General features: G+C 41.7%; 1 protein-coding gene across 1 annotated transcript in view; it reads left to right on the forward strand.

Moving 5' to 3' along the window:
• Nucleotides 1–2,378: 2,378 nt before the first annotated feature.
• The window catches only part of tbc1d19 (TBC1 domain family, member 19), a 33,273-nt gene continuing 10,381 nt past the window's right edge, over nt 2,379–25,270 (forward strand). Inside the window, exons 1-13 of the mRNA XM_085350868.1 lie at nt 2,379–2,556; nt 2,692–2,764; nt 2,878–2,923; nt 9,153–9,228; nt 9,349–9,423; nt 9,783–9,846; nt 10,594–10,640; nt 10,723–10,833; nt 11,413–11,485; nt 12,131–12,169; nt 15,479–15,591; nt 20,705–20,779; nt 20,869–20,931. Coding sequence (XP_085206994.1) covers nt 2,461–2,556; nt 2,692–2,764; nt 2,878–2,923; nt 9,153–9,228; nt 9,349–9,423; nt 9,783–9,846; nt 10,594–10,640; nt 10,723–10,833; nt 11,413–11,485; nt 12,131–12,169; nt 15,479–15,591; nt 20,705–20,779; nt 20,869–20,931 — 951 coding nt within the window. The 5' untranslated portion in view covers nt 2,379–2,460. The remainder of the gene's footprint in view (nt 2,557–2,691; nt 2,765–2,877; nt 2,924–9,152; nt 9,229–9,348; nt 9,424–9,782; nt 9,847–10,593; nt 10,641–10,722; nt 10,834–11,412; nt 11,486–12,130; nt 12,170–15,478; nt 15,592–20,704; nt 20,780–20,868; nt 20,932–25,270) is intronic.

The raw sequence follows: 25,270 nt of genomic DNA on the forward strand, positions 1-25,270 counted from the left end.
ATGAACATCAACCGGAATGCTCCTTCGAGAAAAGAAAAATGCTCCAGGGTATTTGCACGGAGAAATACTAAGCATCCATAGTGATTTTATTATTATTATTACCTTATTTAACGAGGCAATAAAAAGTAGAGGGGATGACAATAATAAGAGCAGGACTGCTCTCTACAAGTTCCCGTGCGCTCTCGGCGTAGCGTGCTGGGCTCCTCTGGTGCTCCACATTTCCAACTCCTGACAGCATGTGGAAGGGTCTCGCTCTTGAAAGCTCAGCCCGCCTCTTTGGACCCCCCCTCCTCCTCCTTTTCTTTAAATCACCACGTGTCAAACCATGGCACTGATAGAGAGAGAGGGAGAGATAAGAAGGGCTGATAGATTATAGTCCGGCTCATTTGGAGGAAGGTTGAAGCCAAAACGTCAAAAATTCAAATGTACCGAATTGCAGTCCTTCACCTGCCGTCGGCTATCCATATATCCCACGCCCGAATTTCACCGTGGAACTGCAGGACTGGAGGAGCTCTTTTACCTTTTACTCTAGTTTGAGTTGTTCTGACGGGTGGAGGAGCAGGCTGTCGTTATCGCCAGCTCCAATATTTAGAAGTCAGTCACACTGACTATTGTTTCACTCCCTCACACGAGAAGAGACAAGTCATAATTATAGTCTTGGGAGTTGTTTGATGAAATTCTTAATAGCGAGAGAGAGAGAGAGAGAGAGAGAGAGAGAGAGAGAGAGAGAGAGAGAGAGAGAAAGCTGTTCACGGTTCTCAGAAGCAGTTGGTGGTGTTTTGGGTGGGTTTCTGCTGTAATCTGTTATTATTTAAAGCCGCTTCGACACAAACCCCGTTTAGTCTGGTTACAGCAGCACCTGCAAAAAAAAAACAAACAAACAAAGGAAGTGAAGAGCAGAGAACTAATAGGCTATCTCAGGTGCATCTGGCCAGATGTGAGACCACAGCAAATAACATGAAGATTTTTTTTTTTCTATTTCACCTCCAGTTAAACAGATGCAGTTATATCATTTGGGTCATTTCCAGTTATCCTCCAGAATCATGAGCCTCGGCAGTTTATTAATGGAGCGCATTCAAAAACATCTCATGCTGAGCAGGTTTGCTTAGTCTGGACAGAGATGCTCGTTTATTACAAACTCAAACACGTGTAAATCATCTGTAGTGTGATGGTAATACATGACGTATCACTGTGTGAGAAGCTTTATAATGGCTTTATTTCATGTTTGGTAATGTATAGAAATCCTAACCTGCAAAGTTTTATTTTATTTTATTTTACTTTTGTTTTTTTTGTTTTCAGTTTCAGTTTTATTCTCATTATTTTAAAAAGTGTTTGTCTTTTAATTTAAAAAAAAAATATTTTAGAAATCTTTTGTCATCAGTGAGATTTCAGAACCTCACGCAGTGTAAACACTTTGCTCACACACAAGGCATAGTTTGTGTGAATTCCTGTTTGGGCCTCAGGGGGTTTTATTGGGGTGTGTTCCTGTGAAGAACTGCTGACGTGATTCAGTCAAAGTCAGCTTGACAAGTCCCAACCTGAATAAGACTACATTTTAAACCCATGAATTTTTCTTTTTGTTTTGTTTTGTTTTCCAGACAATTAAATAACCACAATCAAGAAGAACTAGTTTTCACTTATATTAGCTTTACCACTTCTCAGTAAGGCTATAACAAGTATCCATGCAAAATAGTGCTTCACACTTGATAAACACCTTAGACTTACTCAGTTATGATGACTGTGTATTTATGATACAAGTACCTGGTATACCACAGGTCAATGGCATCCATGACAAAGATGCACAAAGGTCAGCCGCAGAGATTTTCTATCACTCGGTTGTGGTGAGTGCAGTGTACTTTGCTGTGGTCTGCTGAGGGAACAGCATTAGAGTTGGTGACACGAGCTGATTGAATAAAGTGATCAGGAAGGATGGCTGTGATTGGCTGCAAACCAGATACTTTTGAAGCAGTAGTGAAGAGGAAGAGGAGGTGACTGGACAAACTGGACATGTTTATATCTACGTGGCAAAAAATATTCTGCCTCACTACTACTACTACTATTATTATTATTATTATTATTATTATTATTATTACATTTAATCATTAGAGTTGGCGCTCTTCTAAGGTTTGTTTGTGTTTAGAAGCTCGATATCTGGATAATATCTTACATTTCTCTCTCTGTACTTAAATCTATATTTTTGATAGTACAATAAAAACATTAGTTTCGAGTTATCAAGCCAAAATATGGAGATATTAACTAGAAATTTTGACATTTGGATGGGAAAAAAGGAGGTCGGAACTAAAGTGTGTGGTTCTTGTTTCCCCTGCGGACACGCAGCCCGTCCTCAGTTGCTAAGTAACCTCTGCAGGGGGCGGCTGCTGGATGCTGACAGTTTAGCCGCAGTGAAGCGAGCCGCTCGGCTTCAGACGCATAACTGAACGGGCTTTGACCAGAAGGAGGATGGACGAGGGCATCGAGCTGTCTCTGACCATCGCTCAGATCATCCAGCGGCTCAGAGGAAGCCATTTACACTCTCAGATAGAGAGGCAAGCCAAAGTGAGTGAGCTAGCATGTGGCTAACGACACGGTGCTTCTGCTTCTAGCTCACCTTTAGCTAAAACCACAGCATCCAGGCCACATCATGTCTAAGAATGTGAAGCATTGATTTCCCCATGTCCCCATTGTTTTCAGGAGTGTTTACACCAGCCTGACGTAAAACTGGAGTCTCTAAAAGAGGACGTCCGCAGTTTTCTCAAAACATCAGGTAGCAAGCTGCAAGAAATCTCTTCTCACAAAGTCATAATTAAGCTGTTGTCTCTTGTCTGTTTAGTGATAATAATATTATAACATATAATAACAAATTCCAATGTTTTCCAGGCTGGGAAAGAAAGCTGCAGAATGCAGTGTACAGAGAGCTGCACATGTAAGTGACATTTGGTGTAAAGCTGTCCATGCATGACGAAGCACTGCGCACACACACACACACACACACACACACACACACACACACACACACACACACACACACACACACACACACACACAGTGGGGTTGAATTTACTCAAGCATGACAGTCATTGTGTTTGGGGTTTCTCAGCCTCAAAATGATTCAAAGCTAGTTTTGTGCCATGCTTGCGTTTGGTATCACTCTATAAAAACTCATCATGGCTTCAAGCATTCATCCATGTCTAACATTCGCATTTATTTCGAAATTTTTTTGTATCAAATTTGAGCTTTTTCCCGAGATGAATTTTCCCAGGATGATAGTAAAATGGTCACCTACTCAACCAGTGAGCTAAACTGATGCCCATAATACATTTTAAAATAGATATTTTGAAATGTGTTTAATTTGCTCGAGCATAAAACTGTTAAAAAAAATCAAATAGGCAAAACAGAGAAAAATGCATTAAAGTAAACAGTTTTTTCTTGTATATAATAAAAAAAAAAACCAGAACTATTTTATCGGGTTTTTTTCTAAATTGGGGATTTCAAACAAACAAACAAACAAAATGCCTCCAGAAAAGAGCAGATGTGTAAGTGTAAATATCAGATAGAGCGTCCTCCATGCGGGCCAGTCATGCTTATGTGTGTAGTCACCTGTCAAAGGCTCGTTGTGAGCCAGGAAAAATCTCTGCATTCATAAATTAAATAATGTTAGGCTGTCAAAATAAACATTTACATGTACTAATAGCCTCTGTGAGGATCTCTGTGCATTTCAGTTTAGATGGAAACTGAATGCTTACACATTAGGGATGGAAAATTTGTAAACCTCTGCTCATGATTAGCTTATTAGATATAGTGGAAATTTTAATTTGTTTTGTCTCCTAGCAAACTAAAGATGCACAGCTCGATCTGCTGAGTCACTGCTGTGTATTGCTGGCTAATATCAGCCTACTGATGGTTGCTGGTAGACTTCAAAGGGGTTATTGCTTTTTCTATGGAAGATTCATTTTCCTTGACAGAAAAGTAGGAACAAACAAAAATAAAGTTTCCCCAGATTCTATAGTTAAACTTTGGTATCTGCATATGACAGCAAATATGCGACATATGAAAGTGTCTTCATCATCATCATTATCAGGCACACAGAGGATGCTGTAAAGACACATGAATGTAGTCAGGAGTCAGGACACAATCACTCTGTATATCTACAGAGTGAAAAGCCATCAAATACAAATCATTTTATTCATCATGATTGCTAAATTTGATTTATTGGCATCTTTGGGTAAAATTTCTTGTGATATCTGTGTATATGGCTGCTTGACAAACACCCCACAATGCAGTAGGGCATGTTTCTTTATTCTTGATTATATGATTGATTACGTGTACCTCCAGTGAAGGAGATGCTAGCATTGGGAAACTGCTTCAGAAGAGCTGGGCAACCTAGACCAGAAATCCTGTCTTTGTATCTTTTGGCTTGATGGCGCCAAAAACGATCTCCCTGTTTAAAAATGTAGTACACCGAATATCCCAATATCTTGTAAAGGTGTTGCTAACTTCTAATGGAAAGTACAGTGGTGGTTAGAAGTTAACATCCACTAATCATGGGAATTAATCTCATGGAAATTTTGGGTTTCAATGACTGTTCTTTGAACTGTTCTTTTCCAGGTTGGTATGATTGTACAGCATACATCTTAGAACACTTTAAAACAAAAAGTGGGTGTACAAGTTTGAATTAATTTTTAATTTGATCTAATCTACTATGGAAGCCCGTTTCTGGCACAAAAAAGTATCCATAACTCAAAATTTCGAGTTATCTTTATCAAAATTTTGACTTAATTTTCTCAAAATTTTGAGTTAATAAGTCAAAATTTCGAGTTTGCGCTGCCAATCAGTAATCTACGTGAATAACGTAATTTCTTTGTTACCCGGAAGCTGAAGCCCTCAGCTACAAATGCTGCAGCTAAGTCACCAGTATTACAGCCAGTCATGTATGCACAAATTGCTGATTATTTTCAGCGTGGCTTCACAAATGATGAAATCCTTGTGTTATTAACTACATCACATGGCGTTACTATCAGCAAACGTACTCTTGAAAGTGCCAATATGTTCGATCTGGTTTTGAGTGCGCATTCCTCTACGCTAGATCCTTCCAGGTAACAAGAAAATGATGTAGATTACTGATTGGCAGCGCTAACTCCAGATTTTGAGTTAATAAATCGCAATTTCGAGTTAATATGTCAAAATTTCGAGTTATGAATATTTGTTTTGTTTTTTTTACTGGTGGAAACGGGCTTCCATAAATCCACACAGGGTCAAAGTATACCTGCAGGCTCAAATATATACAAATATATACAGTGGGGCAAAAAAGTATTTAGTCAGCCACCGATTGTGCAAGTTCCCCCACCTAAAATGATGACAGAGGTCAGTAATTTGCACCAGAGGTACACTTCAACTGTGAGAGACAGAATGTGAAAAAAAAATCCATGAATCCACATGGTAGGATTTGTAAAGAATTTATTCGTAAATCAGGGTGGAAAATAAGTATTTGGTCAATAACAAAAATACAACTCAATACTTTGTAACATAACCTTTGTTGGCAATAACAGAGGTCAAACGTTTACTATAGGTCTTTACCAGGTTTGCACACACAGTAGCTGGTATTTTGACCCATTCCTCCATGCAGATCTTCTCGAGAGCAGTGATGTTTTGGGGCTGTCGCCGAGCAACACGGACTTTCAACTCCCGCCACAGATTTTCTATGGGGTTGAGGTCTGGAGACTGGCTAGGCCACTCCAGGACTTTCAAATGCTTCTTACGGAGCCACTCCTTTGTTGCCCGGGCGGTGTGTTTTGGATCATTGTCATGTTGGAAGACCCAGCCTCGTTTCATCTTCAAAGTTCTCACTGATGGAAGGAGGTTTTGGCTCAAAATCTCACGATACATGGCCCCATTCATTCTGTCCTTAACACGGATCAGTCGTCCTGTCCCCTTGGCAGAAAAACAGCCCCATAGCATGATGTGTTTCCACCCCCATGCTTCACAGTAGGTATGGTGTTCTTGGGATGCAACTCAGTATTCTTCTTCCTCCAAACACGACGAGTTGAGTTTATACCAAAAAGTTCTACTTTGGTTTCATCTGACCACATGACATTCTCCCAATCCTCTGCTGTATCATCCATGTGCTCTCTGGCAAACTTCAGACGGGCCTGGACATGCACTGGCTTCAGCAGCGGAACACGTCTGGCACTGCGGGATTTGATTCCCTGCCGTTGTAGTGTGTTACTGATGGTGACCTTTGTTACTTTGGTCCCAGCTCTCTGCAGGTCATTCACCAGGTCCCCCCGTGTGGTTCTGGGATCTTTGCTCACCGTTCTCATGATCATTTTGACCCCACGGGATGAGATCTTGCGTGGAGCCCCAGATCGAGGGAGATTATCAGTGGTCTTGTATGTCTTCCATTTTCTGATGATTGCTCCCACAGTTGATTTTTTCACACCAAGCTGCTTGCCTATTGTAGATTCACTCTTCCCAGTCTGGTGCAGGTCTACAATACTTTTCCTGGTGTCCTTCGAAAGCTCTTTGGTCTTGGCCATGGCGGAGTTTGGAGTCTGACTGTTTGAGGCTGTGGACAGGTGTCTTTTATACAGATGATGAGTTCAAACAGGTGCCATTCATACAGGTAACGAGTGGGGGACAGAAAAGCTTCTTACAGAAGACGTTACAGGTCTGTGAGAGCCAGAGATTTTCCTTGTTTGAGGTGACCAAATACTTATTTTCCACCGTGATTTACGAATAAATTCTTTACAAATCCTACCATGTGAATTCATGGATTTTTTTTTCACATTCTGTCTCTCACAGTTGAAGTGTACCTCTGGTGCAAATTACTGACCACTGTCATCATTTTAGGTGGGGGAACTTGCACAATCGGTGGCTGACTAAATACTTTTTTGCCCCACTGTACATACACTCACTTAATCTTTTAAAAAGTGCTCTTAAAGGTTCTACAGTGTCTTTTAACTTGACAAACCCAAGGCCTATTAACGAATGATCACTGGTTGATCATTGTAGTCAACCAGTGATTGTGATCGACTACAACCGGTCACTTCTCTTTCTAGCACAAAAAGGATTTATTTGACACCATTCGATGGATTGAACAATACGCAGAACACTGGGAAAGTCCAAGGAACTCAGTGAAGATTTGAGGAGGAGAATTGTAGATTTAGACAAGCTGGGAAAGTCTCTTAGAGCTCACCTTCAAGTTCAACTGAAATTAGCAGCTACATGCGTGGACAGGCCACATACTTTCTGGAGAAAAGTTTTTGCCATCACAGAGTGGATGGAATAATGAGAAAGTAGGACTACCTCCAAATTCTCCAACTTCACCTGAAATCAACAACGTGGTTGAAACCTGGACACAACTGGGTCTTCCAACAGGGCAAGATCCTAAGAACACATGGTTTTGGAGCGGACAAAGCAAGCTAATGTTAAATAGCTGGAATGGCCTTCCCAAAAATCTGACCTCAACACTGCTGAAAATCTGTGGACTACGCTTAAAAGCCAAGAAACCAAGAAATTTAAAGGAAATCTACCAGTTGTGCCAAGAAGAGCGATCAAATATCCGCCAGAATTATACCTGAAGCTTGTTGATGACTACAAAACGCATCTGGTCAAGGTGCAAATTGATGGCAACCTTCTTTTGTGAAGAGTAGCAAATGTTTTCGAGAATAGTCGGGTAAAGTCTTTGAAGTCTTTGAAACACATTAGGGGGATAGAGATGATCTATATAAGACTTAATGTAAACAGAGAGCTGATTATAGAAGGAGACAAGGTTGGATCAAATTAAGGTGAGGCTGACAGTCACAAAGGAAGGATGTCAGGCAGATGAAGACAAAACACCATCGGGGAGTCAGAGGGAAGACAAACTCAAGAAGTCAAGGCAGAGAAAGACGCACAAGGACAAACAATTACCAAAACACAACAGGAAGCAGTTACACGAAAGATGAGAGAAGTCGTGAAGAAAAAAGAGAATCCAAGAGACAGTGGGGAAATGATCAAAATCGAAACAAGTAGGAAACTCAATAAAGTCCAGCACCATGACAAAGGTTTGTGCAGAAAGTCGCTGCTTTTTTCTTTTCTTTTTTTAAAGAAAGTTTCCAAATAAGTTGGAAATAATGAAGACGTGTGAGTGAGTGGAGCCAGGTTTACTTGCAGAAGCAGAGGGAGAACGGGGTCAGGAGCGTGCAGTGACTCAGAGCGTGCACAACAACACGGGCACGGCTTCATGGAAGAGACTGGTTACGTAACCCAACATCAGACTGCGTTAATGTTATAGATTCATCTCATTCTACACCTTGTTTACACATAAATCCAACACGCACAATATAATAACACAATATATAAAAGCTGGTACACTACTATCTATTTAAAGGTGATTAATGCAGGGGTTTTTTTAAAATTTGGTAGAAATGTTGCTCTCTCCTGCACAAGTTTGGCTCCTCTGCCTTTCCCTCTTAGTGTTATTGGTTTACCTTTAAAAAAATGTTTGGTTTTAAACACTGAAATTGTAGCTAAAAAGCCATTGTTCCCTGAACGTTAAAGACTAACAATCCCTCCACTGTTATCCACATTTATGCACTCTTTTTATCTGAAATCTCCGTTTGGCTGGAGGCCTTTTTATCTCTTCCGTAAAAAGCTCGGAAACGTGTGCTGCACTCACTTATCTCGAAGAGCACCGGACTGTCTCTCCTTAGGCTCAGTCTGAAACAAGGACTTAATACGTTGCTTTGAGAGGGTGACATATAACAGTGACTAATGGCTCCTTCTTCTGGCGCTATGTGCTCTTATAGGTGTTTAGATTGGGGTGAACGTTGTTTAACGCTCTGAGACCTTGAATCATTCGGCATGCCCTAAGCAGGCTTAGCTGGGGGGGGGGGGTTTGTGCATTTGGAGATGTCTTCTGACTCATCTGGTGTCCATTTGTGGGCTCTAATGGAGACTGACTGCCTGCTTTTTGTAAAGGGGAAAAAAAGTAAGATTTCCCTTTTGTTTGACAGTTTCCTCCTTTCAGCTGTGTTTCTTTTCAAAATAAGATGCTCTTTGTGCCACGACCGGCTTCATTTTCCCCAAAGCTGTAAGTGTTTTGTGAAAAAACACAGTGGTGTTATTTGTGTGTCAGTCGGCAACGTTGTCTTACTTGCATTTGCTCATTCCAGCCAGCTGCCCCCGAGGCATCCCCCGGCTCCCCCGGAGCATCTCAAAGAGCCGCTGGTCTACATGCGCAAGGCACAGGTCGGCCCGTCTGCTTTTATTTCCTCACTTTCTCTGCTTCTCCCTGACTCCTATCATTTTTGTCTGCCAAATTCACTTTTAAATCACTAAGGTGTGCGCATGTGTGTGTCTCTTACACAGGCCAGCTGGGAGAAGCGTGTCCTCAAAAGCCTGAACAGCATGAGCACAGAGCTTGGAGTGCCTCTGGCTCACATGGTAACTAAAACATTGACAATCACAGCCAAGTTTATAGATTTTAGTTTGTAGGGTTTTTTGTTTTTATTTTGCAACATCTTCTCTAGAGATGTTGCAAATAGAACAAATTAAAAACCCTGCATCATTTTAACCCTGAGCCAACTGAGCTATGAGCTGCGGCTAAACCCGAGCAGCTTTTTTAACTGACGATATCCAGACTGTGTTGTTTGGAGTCTGTTTATCAGTTTTACTGCTTGCTTCTGCACAGGCACGATTGTATTTATGACTTATTATTTCGAACGCAATACTGACGTGACATTTTTAAGACGGGATGTGCGGCATTTGTTTGTTGAAATCTTGTCTTTCCGCCTGCTCCACAGAGGCCCGCGGCGGAGCAGAAGGAGCTCACCAACAAATGGAACGAGATGGGCACAGATGAACCAGGTCTCAAGACACTACCCAGGAGATTTGGCCTCGAGCAATCTGCCTTTTATGATAGATTAGTGTTGATGCGTTCAGGCGCTGCTGTATTTATCGCCAGCTTAGCACATCTCAAAACCAGATCTGCTACTTCCGTGTTTGCTTCCTAAGCCTAATGCAGCCAAGGCTTTCTAAGGCACTCGGGCTCTGTAACATCTGCATAGAGCACAATGTAGCTTTTTGCAGAGCACACGCTGGAATTGTGCTGCCAAGCCTCCCCATAGATGACTGAGCCTGTGCTATGAATTCATTTTTGTTGTTTAAAAAGAGTTTTTATTGTTGTCAGAAGATACGTACCACTTTGACTTCAGGCCACCGCGTTTACAAAGAACACCCTAATCTCGTGTCCTAACAGTGCTATCAGTGCTCAGTGGTGTATAATAACATTTAGGATGTGCCGTCCTTCGGCTGTAAACATTTTGGATCGTGAATCTAGAAGCTGTCCAGACTCCTGGTAGGGAGATAACCAGCAGCACCCCTTCCTCTCGTCGAAAGCCTTAATGTGGCCTTGTTCTGAGGATGACACGGGACTGGAACTTACTGCCGTGCTATGAAGACGGTGGACAGAAGTTCCACTTAGAGCTGGCCTTTAATTTGCATAGATGTGTGTTTAAGTTGAAGTTGATAAATTAAGTTCGCAAAGAAATGGCTTTTTTGACTGCTGTTACATAACACATTGTAAAGATTGTTTACGTGTTTATATCGCTGCAGATTTGAGTCGCTTCAGGCCTGTCTATGCTCCGAAAGACTTTCTGGAAGTAAGCACATTCCTCGCCTTGTTTTTTTACTGCTATTATCAGGATTGAACTCCATTATGTTACATAAATGCTGTCTAAACAGGTCCTAATCGGTTTGCGGAACCCCAACCACGATAGCAGCGAGGACATCAGCGTCAGGAGTCACTGGGGACTCATCCAGGTTCCTCTCAATGTCAGGGACATCCCACACCTGGTAGGGATCTGTGTTCCTCCCCACTTCACTTCACATGTTTGTGGGTCATAGGGATTTGGAAAAACTTGTCCTTGTGAGTGGGATCAGACACCAGCAGCTTATTCAAAGGATAGCTAACATCACTCCAATTCCTAAGTCTCTGGCTGCCAGTTTAAAGGCTTATTAGCTGTTTCTCAACCTGAATATCCCTGATATTCTACAGCAGTATCGCCCAGAGAGGCCTCGTAGCTCAGTGGTAGTGGTGCCCAGAGCAAACTCTGAACAAGGGGAAATAGCTTTTTGTCATTATGCAGCAGTGAAACTCCCTGGCTGCTGTTCAAGCTATTAAATCCTGACTAATAGCTGTGTTGTTTATCACTTATTTTCATAACTCGTCACTCATGCCTTATAAGCAAAATATGAAGAAGTCATGGGTGTCTTAATAATGTCTCTTAATATATTTCTTTTTCTTTAACGTTTTGTGTTTATTAATAAAAACGTCTTGCATTGTGTTGAGGTAGAAGTGTATTCTTTGAACTGAAAGAAGAATAGATTGTACATTTATTCATGCGTTTTGTGTCTGTTGTGTTAAACTCTCAGAGAGAGGCCTACTCAGAGCTGAACCTGACCAGTGGACAGATGGGGATTGATGACCACGCACTCATCCATCCAGGTATTACTCCTTTCTTGGAAGGAGAAGGATGAGAAGGCTGATAGCAGATACTTAGCTTGGTAGTTATCATGCCCTAAAAGACATGTTCAAACTGTAACGATAACATGCTGGTGGTTGTAGAGTTTTGTAAGTTTATGGCATACATATGTGAGAGTGCCATCATTGTTTTCATCTAACCATCAAGAAAAGAAGCTCCCTGTTACAGCGCTGTGTCAGCCGTTTGGCAGAATCAGAGGCTCATTAGTTTTAAAAACTTTCAGAGGACTTTTTGTCCTATAAAATACATAATTTGTAGGCAAGCTTAGATCATAACAATTTTAATTATCACTCAGCAGCATTTTAATACCAGACCTAAACACATTTCTGGTTGTGATTAAGAAAGAATACTCTAGAATAAATGTGTTTACCTAATGAACAGAGAGCTTTAATGGTGTATATACCACAGGGACTTCATATCAGTCCTTGTTCCTTTCTTGTGCCACAAGGGCCGTCTGGGATTTCTCAAACAACATCTCGGTGAAGGCCACATATCGACATTGTTACACTTTGGTGTTCAGGCTTGAAATAGAATCCAGCATGTCTGTTTGTAAATCGAGCAGATAGCACCACTGATGGATCTGTGCTTTCTTTCTCGTTCCTGTACAGACTTGTTTGAAAACGAGTATGTGCAAATCGGAAAAAAAGGTCAGTGTTTGGTTCTTGTTTTTATTCCTTTTTTTTTTTTTTTTTTTGTGGAAATGCTTTGTTGAGCTCTATTTTCTTCATGAGATTTTGTTCATTGTACACTAAATTACCAAAAGTATTTACTCACCCATCCAAAATGACTGCATTCAGGTGTTCTAATGAACACTTCCATGACCACATGTGTATAAAATCAAGCACCTAGGCGCACTATACACCTCACCTAGGTTGAGGTGTATAGTGCGCTGAGGTCGCCCACTTTTGCAGAATCAATAGTGACGGACCAACAAACTTCATGCGGCCTTTGATTAGGTCAAGAACTGTGCGTAGAGAGCTTCGTGGAATGGGTTTCTATGGCTCAGCAGCTGCATCCAAGCCTGACGTCACTAAGTGCAATGCAAAGAGTCAGATGAAGTGGTGTAACGTCAATGTGGTGTGACTGAACCTTATTTGTCTGGCAATCGGATGGACGATTGGTGGAGGGGTCATTTTAGACAAGTTCACGCTGCCAACTTTGTGTGAACAGTCGGGGATGGTCCCTTCCTGTTCCAACATGACTGCACACCAGTGCACAAAGCAAGGTCCATAAAGACATGGATAAGTGAGTTTGGTGTGGAACAACTTGACCGGCCTGCACAAAGTCCTGACCTCAACCCAATAGAACACCTTTTTGGATGAATTAGAGTGAAGGCGTGTCTGACCTCCAAATGTGCTTCTGGAAGAATGGTGAAAAATTTCCATAAACACTCCTAAACCTTCGAAAGGTTTTCCCAGAAGAGTTGAAGCTGCAATGGGTGGACCGGCATCATATTAAACCACATCGACTAAGATGGGATGACCCTCAAAGTTCATTTATGCGCGTGAAGGCAGACAAGCGAATACTTTTGGCAATGTAGTGTAAATCCACATCCTATTGGTCAAGAATGTACCAGTTTGTTTGTCTTTTGGGAAGGGAAGGAAGGAAATACATGTCCTTTCAATGAATATAACATGAAATTTCTCTTAAGAAAACAACAAAAATCAAGGATATTTGCTTTGAATGCCATTTTTGCCCATACATTCCTCTATGCTAAGTACAAATATGTAGCAGCTTAAGTGTCCTAACAGAGGCAACCAGGAATGTCATTACCTCGTCATTTTTTAAGACTTCTAAAGGATAACTCCAAATAAGACAGAAACTTGATGAGCAGACAGTCTTGTTTCTAATTTTTGTATTTAAGAGCCTTTTTATGGAGATCTTTTCAAAACGAATCTAATTATATCAACTGTGACCCATTTATGGAAGCCCCAAAATAGGCACAAGTGTTACAAGCAGAAAGTGTGATGCAGAAAGAGTACTGAGAAGTAGTGCTGTGAGATATTGTATGTTTTGGTACTGATCCAATACCAAGAGAAAATACAGGGCTAGTACTGCCACTACTAATATTGATACTTTTAGCCTACAACCTGCGTCTGTCTCTAAAGGAAACCATGTATCCATCCTATCTCAGTAGTACTGATCCAGTACCAATGCCAGCGTTGCATCAACAATATCGATAATTGGATCGATGCGCCCACCTCTAACGGGAAGTATTTGTGTGAGTCAGTGAATGACTGCCGCCTCTGAGTGGAAGCACGAGCATTCAGATTGGTAACACTTTAACTGTTAGCTCGTTGCTCTGTAACAACGCCACCTGTATGACGGCCAAATCAGATATCAGCCAACAAGAGTCTTACAAACACAGGCAGTAGTTTATTTACACAACCACGACCCTCGATCTACCGTTCGCCTCTGTGCCTAAGCTGCGCCTCGTGGTCCAGACGAAGCAGTAAGTGCACTCGAATACGAAATGTAGGAAACGAGGAGCGTGTTCGTTTATGTTATGACTGACCAGCACCTTAAGTCAAGAGCTGTGTGTTTTTGGCTCCTGTCACAACAGAGATTTAGGGCAGAATGGGGAAGTTCAAGAGTTTGTTTCCAGCATGCGCCTGAGTGATTTCTTGGAAAGCTACGCAGAATTTATGGGAATGTCTTTGTTAATATTTTTGATGTTTATACATTTTTTTGAGGAGAAAAACATCCTCCACACTCAGTCTTTTCATTTTTGTGCTACTTGTCGAGGATTCTTGCAGAATTCTCAATAAATGTTGAATATTTTGAATATCTTGTATACAGTCGTGAGCCACCCTTCATTTATTTGTTTTTGCTAGGACAATAGGAACGTCCTATGTCAGGTCTTTGCTTTATTCAAGATTTCTTCAAGCTCTTTAAGGACATGACTTTCAGATACTTTTCATCTGCTTTAGTTGTTTTGTTTTTTTAGGCCTGCCACTCTTTTCTCCTCCAGTTGTTCATATACATACATGTGTTCTTCCTCCAGTCTACTGTTTTACCTTTATATAGCCAATTGAAAAAGAAAGTAGACCCTCTTTTAATTCTAAGGTTTTAGGTATGAGGACTAGAACGTATCTTCTGGTCCTTAGGAGGACTTGAATGAATTTAAATACAGCACAACAGCACATATTACACTGTGTCATTATTTAACAGTAACTAAGTCATTTCCAAACAATCTGAAGTCCATCATTCAGCAGTGAGAAAGATTATTCACAAGTGGAAAACATTCGTGACAGCAGGAGAGCTTCCCAGGAGTGGACGCCCCAAGGCTGCAAATAACTGGAGAAATCCTCTTCTCTATAAAAAGAACATATCAGCACGGCTTAGGTTTGTAAAGGTGCATCTAAACAAACTTATGGAACAATGTGCTTTGGACAGACGAGACCAACTTGCAGATATTTAGACAGCATATCGGCACAAACGCCTCATAACATCTGTCAGCACGATGGTGGAGTTGTGATGGTTTGGGCTTGGCCACAAATAACATTCGTGTATTTACATTGAACGTTAAGACGTACTCTTACAGCAATTACAAATACCGACACAAATCCAACTCCTGTGTAGAAGAAGAATACATCATTTGAAATTCTCGCTTCTGGAATATGACTAATTTTTTTATGTAATCCATTATTATTTCTTGAATTCATCTGTCATTTAGTCTGTCAAATGTCAGAAATTTGTCACAGTTAACCAGACAAAAACACTGACTTCTTAATAATCAAATGTTTTATCATCAGGGTTCAGAAGCAGATTTTTGTGATATTTTTTTTTCACTTCATGAATTACTGAGAGAAGTTTAACATTTTGGGAACTTTTTTTTAAACCCTCTTTCTGAATGTTACGTGGGGAATTGCCAGGTGAAGGAAGCCTGGTCCTAAGGTGAATAACAGCTGTGCTATGCACCCATTCTCTGTTTTGTCTTCATGTCTCTTGTGTAGTGGTTATGGAGGAGGATAGCGCAGCAGCACAGCAGTACAGCAGGCAGGGCTGCCCCACCGGGCTCCGGGCAGACCTGTGGGCCCTCATCCTTAACGCCACGAACCAGCCACAGGTATAGTACACTGTGCACACACACATGGCCGAGTTGCACTCTGGTGGCCACCGTCAGCTGGCTGTGTTTGCTGTAGAGCAGCCGTGCACACACAGCTGCAGTGATTCCCAGAGGGCATGTTTACTACAAGGGGAAATTTTCAGCTGCATCCATATTCACGCTTAACGGTTTGGAGCTGAGGGGCCATTGGACCTCAGGTGTATTCGTTTCCCTGGAGAACGGCACCAGGATTAAACACTTTGCATCCTTGCATTTATACCGTGCACTAAAAACCAACACATGATGTATAACACCAACTGAACTGCAATTTCTACACTAGACAATCTGTGCATTCGCTGGTGTGCTGCTTATCGGCTCGCTGCGACTGTTTGTAGAAACGTTAACATAATCAGATGCTGGGGGGTGTAGCACAGTTAGCACAAACAGTGTGGCTCCCTGTGTGTGTGGCAGAGGTCTGTGTAAACGCTGCAATCCAGAGTCTCATGTTGGTGGCAAGTTGCAAAAACAATGCTTGTGATTAAGAGATTGATTCGTTAGAGAGAGCTATGTGGGCAAACCGGCTGAGGTCTGGAGAGCGTTAGCACGGCTTTGGATACCACAAGGGCAAACACATTAAACAGTCACAGTTGGTTAGTTACAGACAGGATAAATGTGGCTGGTGCAAAATTGTCTGCATTGTGTATATTATGAATTAGAATTATCTTTCAGTAGATCTAATATGAAGACTGTAATCTCTTCAGTCAAATGACTTGGGTGTTGCTTTGATAAATGTTAAATAGTCTCAATCTAATTTCGAAAACAAGTTTGGGACACGGTGTAATTAAACTAAATAATGCAAAGTGCAAATCATTTAAATCTTATATGTAACTGAAGAAGAGTACACATTGGCATTGTAAACAGTTGTTAACAAGATCTGCGATGGTGTGGCGGCGCATTTAGCGCAAATGGCACACATGCACAACTGTGGAGGTGTCATTGATGCTGAAATATAGACATTTACAGGCCATTTTAATAGGCACACCTGTTCAACTTGTGTAAATCTCGAATCTCTTTCATTTCTGCCAATCACACGGCAACAGCTCAATGCATTTAGGCAGCAGATGTGGTCGAGATGAACTGATGTCAGACCAAGGCTCAGAATGAGGGAGAAGGCTGTCATTTTAAATGTTGCATGGTTGTTGGTGCCTGATGATGAGCTGGTCTGATTATTTCAGAAACTGATGATTTTCTAGGAGTTTCCCCACACAATCATCGCTAGGATGTGGAAGAATTTGTCTGAAAAAGAGAAAATATCAAGTGAGTGGCAGTTCTCTGCCTTTGGATGTCAGCGGAGAATGGACAGACTGCTTTGAGCTGACAGGAAGACAAAAGCAACTCTACAGTCACCAGATCTCAGTTTAATAGAGCACCTTTGGGATGTGCTGGTGAGCTGCGTGGTGCTGTCATGTTACTTTGGACTTAAATCTCTGGGCAATGTTTCCAGCACCTTGTTCTTCCCCTGAAGGGAGGAAGTGTGCAATCAGTTTGTTTGTTTTGTCTGTTTGTTAGCAGTCTAACGTTCAAAGTTTTCAAGGTATAATTTTCAAATTTTGTGTGAGGGTAGATGCTAGGGATGCACCGATACTACTTTTTTGGAAACGAGTACGAGTACTTGCATTTCAGTACTCGTCGATACCGATACCGAGTACTTAATAAAAACATGATTTAAATTTGCAGGTAACAGCTTTAGTCCTACAATTTAACAAAAAACAAACAAACAAGGGACTAGTTTGGAATTAAGAACATTTATTTAAAATGAAAAGCATGTTGTATGCAACATATTACAGAATAAATACACTGAACAAAAATATAAACGCAACACCTTTGTTACTGCTCCCATTCCCCATGGGATGGACGTAGAGACCTAAAATTCATTCCAGATACACAATATAACCATCCCTCCCAAACAGTGGTCACAAATCAGTCCAAATGTGTGGTAGTGGGCACATCTGCTATATTGAGATAATCCATCCCACCTCACAGGTGTGCCACATCAGGATGCTGATCTGACATCATGAGTAGTGCACAGGTGTACCTCAGACTGCCCACAACAAAAGGCCACCCTGGAATGTGCAGTTTTTTGCGCTATTGGGGGTCTGGGGACCCAGAACCGGTCAGTATCTGGTGTGACCACCATTTGCCTCATGCAGTGCAACACATCGTCGCATGGAGTCTATCAGATTGTCAATTGTGGCCTGTGGAATGTTGGTCCACTCCACTTCAATGGCTGTGCGAGGTTGTTGGATATTCGTGGGAACTGGTACACGCTGTCGTATACGCCGGTCAAGCACATCCCGAACATGCTCAATGGGTGACATGTCCGGTGAGTATGCTGGCCATGCAAGAACTGGGACATTCTCAGCTGCCATCTGCCCTGAACAATGTGAACCATGATTCATCCGTGAAGCGCACACCTCTCCAACGTGCCAGACGCCATCGAATGTGAGCATTTGCCCACACAAGTCTGTTACGGCGACGAGCTGGAGTCAGGTCAAGACCCCGATGAGGACGACGGGCATGCAGTTGAGCGTCCCTGAGACGGTTTCTGACAGTTTGTGCAGAAATTGTTTGGTTGTGCAAACCAATTGTTCCAGCAGCTGTCTGGGTGGCTGGTCTCAGACGATCTTGGAGGTGAACCTGCTGGATGTGGAGGTCCTGGGCTGGTGTGGTTACACGAGGTCTGCGGTTGTGAGGCCGGTTGGATGTGCTGCCATATTCTCTGAAACGCCTGTGGAGACGGCTTATGGTTGAGAAATGAACATTCAATGCACGGGCGACAGATCTGGTTGACATTCCTGCTGTCAGCATGCCAATTGCACGCTCCCTCATTGCTTGTGGCATCTGTGGCATTTTGCTGTGAGACAAAACTGCACATTCCAGGGTGGCCTTTTGTTGTGGGCAGTCTGAGGTACACCTGTGCACTACTCATGATGTCAGATCAGCATCCTGATGTGGCACACCTGTGAGGTGGGATGGATTATTTCAATATAGCAGATGTGCCCACTACCACACATTTGGACTGATTTGTGACCACTGTTTGGGAGGGATGGTTATATTGTGTATCTGGAATGAATTTTAGGTCTCTACGTCCATCCCATGGGGAATGGGAGCAAAAACAAAAGTGTTGCGTTTATATTTTTGTTCAGTGTAATTATAAAAAAACAAAATTTAATTTTACATTTGTTCGTCTGTTTCTCTGTTTAGAAGTCTCACTAGCACAGTCACAGCTGGGATGACATCAGAGGCTAGTGCGTCGTAGCTGCTCACTTTTTTAGTTAGTTCCTCAAAGGGGGCGAGGATGGCAACAGTCGTCTCCATAAGAGCCCATTGGTGAGCGGTGAGATAGTCAGGGAGTTCGTGCTCGGACACATACACGCCCAGCACTTGCTTTTGCTCAATGAGGGACTGGAGCATGTAATACGTGCTGTTCCAGTGCGTCTGTACGTCCTGCTGCAGTCTCTTTATTGGCTGGTTGAGCTGTCCCTGAATGTCCTCGAGGCGGGAGTAGGCTAAAGCGGAATGTTTAAAATGCCCAACTATTTTCTGTCCCACTGCTATAGCATCAGCTATGCTCCTCTGTGCTAATAAGCGTGGGTAAACTCTTTGTACTCGTTGTTGTGTTGGGATTTTAGGTGCTTGATTAAATTACTTGTGTTAAATGCGCTACCTTTAGAGCCTCCTCTGGACAATTTCGCTGAGCACAATTTGCAGTCCGCCTTTGTTTTCGCGTCTTCGTTCACTTTGAAATAGTTCCACACAGCTGATATGTCTCGCCTCGCTTTCTCCCCGCTCTGAGCTGCAGCCGGGGCCTGGGGGCGGGCACTCGGGGCCTTTGATTAACCCCTTACATGCCGCTCAAACATAGGCAGGTCTCAGACCGTGGTATCGGTCCTTGGTATTGGGGGACTTTTAACGAGTACTTTAGAAAATGTGGTATCGAGGCCGATACCCGATACCGGTATCGGTGCATCCCTAGTAGATGCCAATAACAGCTCGACCCTAAAGGTCAGAGTAAAAACTTTGTATTACCCACAGTGTTTTTTGGATCATCTTCACAACAATATATTGGGCCTTGGCGGACATGAGTACCTAGGTGGGCTAAACATTTGACCAAGGTCAAAATTGATCTTGAGCGCTAACACTACTCAACACTATTGATTAATATATCATATGATGGGGCACAGAGAGAGCTTATTTTTTCAATATGACGCTCTACGAGGTGACGCCACAGCAGGCTGACATCACCATAAAACATCAAAGTTTATTATTTATTTACAACAAAACAAACCGGTATACACAACACACTTTGATTCAGCAGCGTAAATACAGACTCTATAAACAGCAGGACTTTGTAGTAAGAGCCAGGCTGCATCCCTACTTCTGAATAAGGATCCTCAGCTTCCTGAGTGCTGGTCATAAACATGCACTCTTTTTGTGATCCTATTGTATCACACAGTTTGCCATTTTACACCTGATTTAACACAGTGGGATATTTCTTATTTTTTTATCTTTTATTTTTAAAGTTTTGTAGAGTGGTGTCCAATTCAGATCTATTTCACTATCCACGAATCTAACCTGTAAAGTGAACTGCTGTGACCCATGTTTCCACTCCATACCAGCAGGAGATATAAACTTGAAGTATTTTAGCAGAAGTTGTCGGAGCTATCTTTTGCTGACGCTGTCCATATTACCACAGTGCTTTCTGTGTCCTCGCTCAGCTGTCAGAATCACAGAAACGTCTGTTTTTGCTCTCAGTTCACTGCCGATCATCGTGTAGATGCTCTTTCTTTGGTTCATTTATGATAACCTGTCTCAAACCGGAGGCGCGCTTGATTTTAACCATGCGGTCGGAAACACGTCACCTCTGCGTGAAGCCTCGTTCAAACCTGCTGTAGTCACAGACAGAGAAGGTGCATAAATTTGACTTAGAGGGATCTGTTAAAGAGAGTGAGGTATATTTTAAATAATAAATGGGGGGGAATATTCCTGTTACGTTTGCGATGCGATTTATGGATTCTGAATGTGAAACCGCCTGAAAGTTGACATTAAACCTGTTGGCTCTCTGCTGTTTCAGGATGTGATGCATTATGAACAGTTAAAGGCAGGAGTCATACAGCATAACCTGCTGGTGGACAACCTTATCTATAAGGTAAGTTACATTGTCACTGTGCTCATCAATAATCTGTAACGTTACGTCATTCTGAGATCATTGTAATTTCAAAACGTCCTCTCCGACAGGATGTGAAGCTCACCGCCAGTAATGACGACTACTACTTTGTGTTTGAAGATTTCCTCTATCAGGTAGGCTCTCTTCTCAGTTTACTTACCACACCAGGAGTTGTGTTTCAAAAAATGTTGTGACCTGAGCTCAAATATTAATGAAGTGCTTGCTTGGAACTTGTTACTGTTTAGCATTTCAGCATAGTTAAAACTTTGTATCTGTTGACATGTTTCTAACTTCTATCAACAGAGTTAAAGGCTTGAAACCTGCCCGTGGCCTCCCTTATCAATTTGTTACACTTATTTTGTTGTACAGTTCAGTTGTTTACACTGTTGCAGATTAAACAAAGTCACTGTTGTGTCTTCCATATTCCTGTGAGATAAGAGCTTCTACGTCACCCAGAAACCGATTGCCCCAAACATTAAAACTCGTTTTAGCTAATTGTCACTTAATAGCAACGCTCATCTTTATCTGCCTTACTTGTTCAGCCCAGATGCGGATACGACCTTGTATTAATAGCTTCACTGGCACTCACTGCTCGGTTTCCCTTTAGTGCTCAGCTGATAAACACTTGCATGTACTGGGCAACCGGTTTATTCAGCGACTGTTTGCCCATCATGCTCCCTAATGCTAAACCGACGAACACATACGTACATGAACAAAGCTACAGTATTCCTGTCAATGTTGACTAATGTTAAACTCACTAGGCACTGAAATAATCCACGTATTGTTGCTCTTGAGCAGCTACGTAAGCAGAAGTTTAGAGTTTTCCAGAAATGTTATGCCATATTATAAAAAAGCCACACAATGAAACACTGTCAGTCTTGGATTAGTCTGCCCAGAGACTGGAACTGAACATTATTGAAGCAGTGTGGCATCATCTCGACAGAGAACAGAACGAAAGGCAGAAACTTCCAAAGAAGAGCTTTGAATGTCCTTCAAGATGTCTCGAGAACTATTCCTGTAGTCTACTTTGTCACAGTCGTTTAATGAGGCAGGTAACAAAGGTACAAACAAAGGGCAAACTGAAGCAAAACCAACATTAACCTAAACTTGGTGAACTAAAAATAAGCATGAAAAAACCCTCAACATGAAACTTGGCCTGGATGCAACAATACCTGAAACATGGAACCATGACGTGAACAACAGACAACCTGACCCCAAACAAAGGAGGACTTAAGTACACAGAGAGATAACAAAGGGATGGGGAACAGGTGGGAATAGGGCTGCTCAATTAATCGAATTTTAATCACGATTACGATCTGGGCTTTCAACGATCATTAAAAATGACTGAGCCGATTATTAGCCCCTCCCTCATTTATCCGCGACACCTTAAAGGCCGGTCCGTGAAAATATTGTCGGGCATAAACCGGTCCGTGGCGCAAAAAAGGGTGGAGACCGCTGATTAAGAGGACCCGAGGGAAGCTCGGAAAGCTAAGCAGAAGTTATTTGGAGAGTGACTGCCGTTGGTTGAAAAGAGTTTAAAAAAAAAAAAACTTCAGTGGTGTTGCACACTATTTTATATTATTTTTTTTAAAGTCATTGTTAACCATTTAAAGCCGGTCAGAGCAGCACGCTCCGTTTTGCGTAACTATTTTTAAATCCCTGTAGCACCTGAACCGCGTAAGCTAGCGCAATAATTTGTTTTGCATATGAAACCGGAGGAGTTGTACTTACATCTGATGCCATCAGCTTGTCCTCGGTCACGGTTTCGTTCCACATATAGCTTTGCAAAAACTGCATAAAAAGCGCTTGCAGGAACAAAAACATAATATTCCAGAAACACGCTTTGCCGTTCCTATCAGCTGTTCGTAACACTTCCCACAGTGAAATGATGCACATGCTGTTTTCTTTGCAAATTTGCATCATAGGATTGTTTTTTGTTTTTCCTGCAGTATATAAAAATTGCTGTATCTCCAAAATAAAACTATGAAGACACTCAAAATAAATTTCCTGTGGTGGGAAACTATTTTTTGCAACTTTTTTGTATTTAAAGTTTTGAGGGATAAACCTCTTAAACTTCTCCAAGTAGAAATATATGTAAACAAAACAAAAGCGATTTTCAAATTTTTTTGTAGTTTATTGCACTTTTTTGCAATTTATGTAATTACTATGCACTTAATGCATACATATTATTAAAATATGGGCTATAACAGTTGTATTGATGTATAGCAACTTGAAATGCTCCCATAAATGGCACTACAGCATGTAAAAAAAATAAATAAAAATAATATAAGCTCTGGTGGACTTGGTTCTATAGTAGGTCTTAAAGGGTTAAATAAATATCGTCAAATAATCGTGATCTCAATTTCAGTGAAAATAATCGTGATTATCATTTTTGCCATAATCGAGCAGCCCTAGGTGGGAACACAGATGGGACAAATCAAACCTAATGAGACAAGGGGAAGCAAAACTAGATGCACTGCACATAGGACAGGGACCTTCACAATAAAACAGGAAACAGCATGGAACTCAGACATTGCAACACAAACTTGGTAACATACAACACATGGCATGAAACATAAATGGTGAGGGAAACTTAGATACAGGGGTAGAAAACACAAGGAATCTAATAAACACCAAAAAGACCAAGGAGATCATTGTAGATTTCCGGAAGAAGGGTCATAACAACCATCTGCCTCTCTTCATTGGCAGTGAGGCGGTGGAGAGGGTGAGCAGTTTTAAATTCTTGGGGGTAACTGTGACCGAGGACCTGTCCTGGGGCAACCATATCACCTCAGTTGCACGGAAGGCCCAACAGCGCCTCTACTACCTGAGGAGACTGCGGAGCGCACACATACCCAGATCTCTGATGTTGAACTTCTACAACTGTGCCATCAGCAGCGTTCTGACGTATGGATTTCTAGTGTGGTTCCCCAGCTGCACCAAAGCCGATCAGCAAGCACTCCAGCGGGTGGTGAAAGAAGCTGGCAGAATTATTGGAACAAGTCTGCCAGAGATCAGTAATATCTTCCCCACTCGCTGTCTGAGGAGGGTGCACAGTATCCTGCGGGACCAACATCACCCTGCGCGCCACCTTTTCCATCTGCTGCCCTCAGGGAGAAGGTACAGGTGTATACAGGCCAGAACATCCAGACTGGCCAACAGCCTGTATCCACAGGCTGTGAGGCTCCTGAACTCTCTGCCCCCCTCTCACGGACAATAACCATATCCAACTTCTTAATAGCAATGAACTGGTCTGCATTGGTGCATCATATCTTTATTCTCTTCCCCCTCCTGCCCCCCCCCCCCCCCCCCCCCCCCCCTCTTTCTTAAATAGATAACTATCATATCTGATATCATATCTCACAGTACAATAATATTGAATGGGTTGCATTGTTGTACTCTGTCATGTTTTCTCAGGTCTCTGTCTGAATTTCTACGAACATTACGTGTCATGTTCTGATGTTATTGCTAAGGATTGTCTTATTGCATTGGAGTCACACTGGGTTAAATATGTACACTTGGGTTTTAAGGGGTATTTATTATTTTCTTCTTTTTTTTGGGTTGTATGGAAGCCCCAAACGCAATTTCATTGTTCCGACAATGACAATAAATAAATACTACTACTACTACTAAACAAATGAACTTAGCTAACCTAATGAACTTAAACATAAACATCAAAATAAACTAAAACTTAAAACGCTGGGTCCACAGCCCCAGAAACTTGACATACTTAAACAACAAGAAAGCTCAGAGTTCAGGCTGTGTTGAAGAATAAAGTCATACCAAACTCTGTTTTTCCTTCATATACTGTATTTCCATGTATATTTGGAGGTTCAGTAAATCAGTGCAACTATTTCCCTTTTCCATTGTAAGATATAAAGAAGTGAGTGTTGTCTCGAGACATTTGTACAGAACTTTATATGTCTGGAAAAATCCAGATCAGGTCTTTTGGATAAACATATATTCACGTGACATTGTTAAAGTCATTAAATCGACATTTAATACAAAAATGTAACTGTCTTGATTTGAGTTTGGATCTTTTTTTATGCTTCAGTCAAAGACTTTCCACCACAGCACTGTTCTAGTCATACAATGTGACTGCATTGATAAGACTGCTTTATTGTCTGTGTGTAGAAATGGTGAGGGTATGAAAGTTGATTATATAGAAGTCTCAAAAACTCACAAAACTCATATCATCTAATGTGATAGACTTGGCATTAGAGGGTTAAAGATGGCTAAAATGCATTTGAATTAGACCTGAGAAGTAGTCCCACAGTGACATCCCATCAAATAATCTCAAAGGTCAAGCAAACTCACGATTTGCTGCAGTCCTCATCCGCCTTCAGTCTTAAGTTAACTGTACGAATTTCTGGTTTCATCTTTTCTCTAGAGATTATTTTTCCGCGCTGATGTAATTCAGCTTAAGTGGCTAGAGGAAATGAAATTTGTTCGCAGAAATATACAGAAGTTGGA

This window comes from Diplotaxodon limnothrissa, linkage group LG3 (genome assembly GCF_057381915.1).
Source record: "Diplotaxodon limnothrissa isolate DT_005_m linkage group LG3, D_limnothrissa_male_GT1.1, whole genome shotgun sequence".
In the NCBI taxonomy this organism is placed as follows: domain Eukaryota; kingdom Metazoa; phylum Chordata; class Actinopteri; order Cichliformes; family Cichlidae; genus Diplotaxodon; species Diplotaxodon limnothrissa.